The sequence below is a fragment of the Solea solea genome, chromosome 16, assembly GCF_958295425.1.
Source record: "Solea solea chromosome 16, fSolSol10.1, whole genome shotgun sequence".
In the NCBI taxonomy this organism is placed as follows: Eukaryota; Metazoa; Chordata; class Actinopteri; order Pleuronectiformes; family Soleidae; genus Solea; species Solea solea.
The window spans coordinates 18,154,316-18,160,478 of NC_081149.1; the positions used below are offsets into that span (position 1 = coordinate 18,154,316).

General features: G+C 38.6%; 1 protein-coding gene across 2 annotated transcripts; it reads left to right on the forward strand.

Annotated features, from left to right (window-relative positions):
* Positions 1-865: 865 nt before the first annotated feature.
* Positions 866-5,646, forward strand: dhrs7b (dehydrogenase/reductase (SDR family) member 7B). 2 transcript variants are annotated; one of them, XM_058652765.1, is made up of 7 exons: positions 866-1,001; positions 1,797-1,985; positions 2,124-2,242; positions 3,481-3,691; positions 3,773-3,865; positions 3,976-4,128; positions 4,846-5,646. In XM_058652765.1, the coding sequence occupies exons 2-7, from the start codon at positions 1,835-1,837 to the stop codon at positions 5,049-5,051; spliced, it is 933 nt and encodes a 310-aa protein (XP_058508748.1). In that variant the 5' UTR covers positions 866-1,001; positions 1,797-1,834; the 3' UTR covers positions 5,052-5,646. The 2 variants fall into 2 exon arrangements, with proteins under 2 accessions (XP_058508748.1, XP_058508747.1); XM_058652764.1 differs by having other exon boundaries at positions 872-1,001; positions 1,784-1,985.
* Positions 5,647-6,163: the final 517 nt, after the last annotated feature.

The window sequence follows — 6,163 nt, forward strand, 5'->3', positions numbered from 1 at the left end:
AGCAGGCTAATTATCAGTCAGCTGACCTGCTGCTGATACAAGTGCTGTTCCACAGGAGTTTGGCTCTGCATGTTTGGGCTGTTTATCACATTATTTTGACAAAAGTTTTAACAGCTCAATATTAATTTCTTTTTTTGTAGTCTGAAATAGGAAAAAACACACAAACACAGAACCTGACTTATGATGCCTCAGTCATCACATCTAAGACTTTTCAATCAGGTTTGCTGAATGAAAGGTCAGTATTTTTTCTGTCACTAGAAGTTACAGTAAAAAAAGATATACCCCTCCCTGTTTCACCTTAACTTTGTTTAAGCATTAGCAAATGTTCCCTTGCCATGTCTTCTCATATTAAAAGGTATAAATTAAATCAAAAATCAAAAGGTTACATTGTTTGCATTCATGGAAGTTGACAAATCTGTCATGGACAAAGGTTGTGAAAGGAAGATGAGAAGTCAAAGAAGGTTTCTGAAGATACATTCATGAAATAAAATAGCAATAATTAACTACAATAAACAATAATAATCATATTTGAATGTACCCTGTATGTTTATTTTGGTTGCCTTACTTCTTCCTGATGACTGCACTGAGAAACTCCTGGGTCTTGGGTCAAGTCATCCAAACCATTCCGGATGCTGTGTGTTGGTCAAAACTAAATCAAATACTCTGGAGAAAACCTGCTGAGAAACTCTTTTTTTCTGAGGAAAAAAGAGATTAAAGTCAAAATTCTTAATTTTCTGGGGGTTTTTGTGTTGTTGTTTTTTTTAATTTTGCTTTCAAAACAATTCACATGTGGCCCTAATCTTCTTCCGTAGTTAACAAAGGAGAGTATGTGGGATAAGCCCATGGAGAAGCCTCAAGGCAAAAACGAAACTCCAACTCCCATAATTCCTAGCAGCGAATAACCAGTAGCTCCATCGGTATCCGGATCTGTGTTTCTCGGTAGCTGTCGCCTCACATTAGCCCAGGAATTGACCCACGCTGCGGTTTGCGCAACACCTCAGGTGAGAAACAACTTTAAATAAACATGAGTTCGAGTTAGTGGCACTCTTTTTACACAGCTGAAGCGAGCTAACATTAGCATTAGCCTCCCCTTTCACTAGCGTGGTGCAACTGTTGTGGCGTGCGTGCGTGCGTGCGTGTAGTTAACCTGCTCTACATTGTTTATAGTCGTAGCGTTGTACTGCACACGTTTTCAACAACACAAACCTGCTGGTCAGCCAGGGCCGTTTCTAGCTTCGTCTAGCTATATGCGGAAACTATATAAAAGATGGTGTTGTGGGCCCCCTAGTTTTCCACAAATCTATTACACTTCACGAGCGAAACAAGCTACATTTATGATAACCTCTCATATTAAAATTAAATATCTTAAGTTGGGCCACTGACGCAAGAAAGCCAATAAATAAAATAAATATTGAGTGTTTGAAATAAAATGAATAAAAAACAACTTTGAATTTACAATTTTGTGAAAATGTGGGGTTTCAAAATGTTTACATTTTGAAAACAGGAACACAACGAGTACGTTCTTACATCAACATACATTCTCACAGGCCAAACTAGACTCTTGCCTGGAATAAAAATACAATAAATACACCAAAACACCAAAAATAATACTTATGTTGTCTTTAAAGGAAGCATAAAACTGTATAACACCAAAAGAAAGGGGTAAAATTAGGTATATAAAATATATTGGATCTAAGTATTTATACGTTGAAAAGAAAACGCTCTGTTTGCGCTGCGAATTTTAATGTTGGTGTTTTGGAAATTTCAACCTAAGTCTTTTCAGCCTCTGTCTTCAGGTAGTGTGCGTTTGTGGATCAGGGCGAAGGACTGCGTCATGGAGCGAGTCATGGGCGGAGGACTGCTGCCACTGGTTTTAGCAGGTGCTGTCTTGCTTTTGTATCGGGTCCTGGTCCGCCTTAGGCCAGGAGCTGCTCTGCAGGATGCTGTGGTGGTCATCACAGGGTCCACATCAGGACTGGGCAAAGGTTGGTCTCCTTTTCATTTCTATATAACCAGTCATACTGATTTACAGCAATTAATAGCAAGATGATTGACAGTGTCATATTTCAAGTGCTATTAGTATTTATTTAAGATTAAGAAGTGGTGTGTTTTGTGTTTCACAGAGTGTGCGCGGGTCTTCCACGCTGCAGGTGCGCGGCTTGTGCTGTGTGGCCGAGATGCAGCCCGTCTGCAGCAGGTGGTCCAGGAGCTCACAGCAAGTTCCGCTGGCACACAGAATAAGGTGTTTATACGAGGACGATTCATTGATAAGTCAGCTCTTTTGACTTCCCCCTCTGTTGACAAAAAAACCCAACATATATATTCTATTTCCAGCCTTTGTTAAGAAGCAATATTAGAGATATTTTATGAAATTAGTGAGAGTCCCTTTATTTTATTTAACTGGGTAAAAGACCCATTGAGATTGAGATCTTATTTACAAGGGTGACCTGGCCTAAATAAAATAAAACAGTGGTTTCAAAGTGCAAAACAAGTTGACAGTTAAAGAGCAAGAGTTGTGAATGCACAACCAATCTTAAGAACACAGGAACTGATCAATGGATTCCTTTTGTATGTCATTTAAGATGGAGCGAAAATCTTCAAATGAAATTAGTTTTGTCATTTTGAGTTTAGATTGGAGAGTATTCCAAGCAGAAAAACTGAGCGCGTTGTTCAATATTCAAACACTAAAGCTCCACTTTTTCAAATGTGACAACTTGATACTGCTACGATGTGTTGCTTGGAACTACACGAAGACTTTCATTGTTTTTCCATAATTATCAGTCAGCCCACTAACAAAGTAGTCCGCGGATTAATTTATCATTTAAAAAATGAGTCATTCATTGGGGCATCAGTGTACTTTCCCATAGTAACAACAGACCAAAAACACAATTTTCTGAGACAATCCTCTTGTGAAGTTCCAATTCCTGTTTATTAGCTTTTCAAAGAACCAAAGACGGAAGAAACTGTTGTTGTTGTTTTTTTTCTACTCTTTGAATTAGCCTTTATTTGAGGTGCAATGATTTGAAACAGCTTGAGTTACTAACTAGTGATGGCGAGATGAAGTGTCTTGAAGCATTGAAGCTTTCCTTCAAATTGCTTCACTCAAGGACAAAATGTCTTGAGGCTTCATTTTCTCTACTAAGCCATCTACTGAACAAAAAGGATTAAACGGGTCATAACAATGACATCATTGGTTTGTGTATACTGTTTGAACGGAATGGAATAAATCGACAGTATATATATATATATATATATATATATATATATATATATATATATATATATATATATATATATATATATATATTGAAACCACTTCCTTAACCAATCACGTGGTACGTCCTGCCGGCGAGGCTTCAGACATCATATGTCATCGAAACAAGCTTCGACACACGCGCCGCAATAATATTTCCTGGATTACCCCTCGACACGGCCAGTCACGTCACTTTTGCTAACTCTTCTGTCTTCTTCCAACACCAGACATACACTCCCAGCACTGTGACCTTTGACCTGGCCAACACAGCCACAGTGGACAGAGCTGCAGAGCAGATACTGAATTGTTATGGACAAGTGGATGTCCTCATCAATAACGCTGGAATCAGTTACCGTGGGGACATACTGGATACCCATCTTTCAGTTCATCGGGAAGTTATGGAAACAAACTACTTTGGACCCGTTGCTCTGACTCAGGGTGAGTGAGTTAGTTGAAGACAAAAAAACAAATGCATTTACAGTGTCAGCAGTTTTTCCACTCATTCCTCTCTCCCCACAGCTCTCCTGCCCTCCATGGTCCGTCGACGTAGTGGCCACATCGTGGTTATTAGCAGCATCCAGGGCAAGATCGCCATTCCATACAGATCAGCATGTAATTTCATTTATTTGTTCATTTACAATAATAAATAAATGTTCAGGAATGTTATTTTCAGGTTGAGGAGAAATGAAGCAGCACTCTGGTTTGTCCACTCTGTTTTCCAGATGCAGCCTCCAAACATGCCACCCAGGCTTACTTCGACTGCTTACGGGCAGAGATGGAGTGCTATGGGATTCCGGTGACCGTGGTCAGTCCTGGGTACATCCGAACCAACCTGTCGGTCAATGCTGTCACTGGGGACGGCTCCAAGTATGGAGGTGAGGCAATAAAAAGTCAGAGTTGGATCATTTATAGTAAAGACTAGGTGTTCAATGTGGTCTGAATATGTGTGACCACATTTTTAATAGTCTTTCATTTCTACAATACAAAAATAGCTTGAACACTTCACCAAAATGGCATTATGTATTGTTTTTACTATTTTTAATAATATAAGAATTTCCAGTTAGAATTACCAATAAAATCCTGGGTAAATCATCAGATCAGTATGTGTGTATTTGTATTTCTCTGCTGTTGTCTTGCGTCATCACGTTCAGTAATCACTTCACCCCATGGAGTTTAGTGGCTCTGTGTCTGTCTGTCTGTGTTTCTGCACTTGTTGTTCCTGATTTGTCCACTGGGTGTCACACTACTGTACTGTTATGATACTGTAGATCTGCTTGTCTGTCTGTTTGTTTCTGCACTTGCCAATATGACCATATTAACGTGAATTGGGTAAAGTCTGCCGTCTCTGATTTCCTTGTTGTTTTTTGAGAAAACTTGACAAGACATGAAAATCCTTAAAACAAGATATATGCATATAAGAAACACCAATGTGATTTAAATGAAGTAGCTAAAACGTAATGCAATGAATAAATGAAAGTGATGAAAAGGAGCATTGTCCTCGTGCCTGGAGTTAAAGCTTTTTAGTTAGTTAATGAGATAACTCCAAGGTGACACTGATGCAGTATTTCTTGTTTGTGCCACACTTCTTTCAGTTATGGATAAAACCACAGCGATGGGTCGAGATCCCGGGGATGTGGCTCAGGCTGTTTTGAAGGCTGTCCGTCAAAAGAGCAAAGACGTCGTTTTAGCAGCTCCGCTTCCCACGCTGGCCGTGTACCTGCGAACACTGTGGCCCACACTCTTCTTCAAACTCATGGCCTCTCGTGCTCGCAAGGAGAGGAAACCGAAAGAAGAATGAGGACTAATTGAGAGACAGGTGTGGACCAGTGTCTCATGAGCGCAGTTTCACTGGTATGGACCATTTGCACTGTACATTGTAACAGAAAGAACCTACGGTATGATGAGTGTTTATCTATTGTTTTATTTTTTGACTGTAGTTCTGCTCTTCCAAGGAATTGATCTTCTATTTATAATCACAGCTTAGAATTGAACCGATAATTCTTAATGACGTCATGATAGGTTTCAGTACTACCTGTATTGACATGGATGCTGCGATTTTGGTTTATGTACATTATAAAATGCTTTTTAATCTGCAGCAGTGTTTATTTAGTATTTAGTCCCACTCTCTAAAAGCAGCCTATCACATTTTGAGGGAACATAAAGACAGTTGGTTGATGTTGACTGTGATGAATGAGAACTTCACCATCCAGAAAAACGCAGGATCTGATGAATGTTTCTCTTATTTTTGGCAGAGGACATATCCCATGACAACAGGTTTTATAACAACCTGTTGTGGCTTGAAAGACAAATTTTTAGACCAAATTGAGATGTATTTGTGTCAGTTTACTGAGTACCTCCCTGAAAGTGAATTAAATTACACTGCTTATCTTGAAGTCTTTTTTAGTATGATTGAGACACTCAACTTAATAACCGCAGTCCGGATGTGCAACATCATAACACAAATCTTATCGTTCTGTCTCTTACATCCTGTTCAGTTAATTAAGTTGTGTTGTTTTGATAGGTGAGAATATATTTTCCGTGATGGGTCAACAGGTAAACCACTCTGTTTTCTCTGGAAAATATGACAAACCTTGAACTAAAGATAGTAACCCAAACACCACATATGTCCATGTAATAGTTCCATTTTAACTGGCGTCATCCCAAATGACACAGTGAACACAAGAGGCCACAAACTTTATATAGATTTTATAACTATCTTTATACAGAGAATAAAAACACCTTTTACAAACTTAACATTAAACAAATAACAGGGTTTTCCTTTTTAGATGTCATCTTAATATTAATTTAAACAGAAAACATTTTCAAAAATGTCACCAATAAATAGTCCAAATAAATTTACATTATATCTTACAAAAGCGCAGTGAATACTGGAATTGCAATTTTTTACAA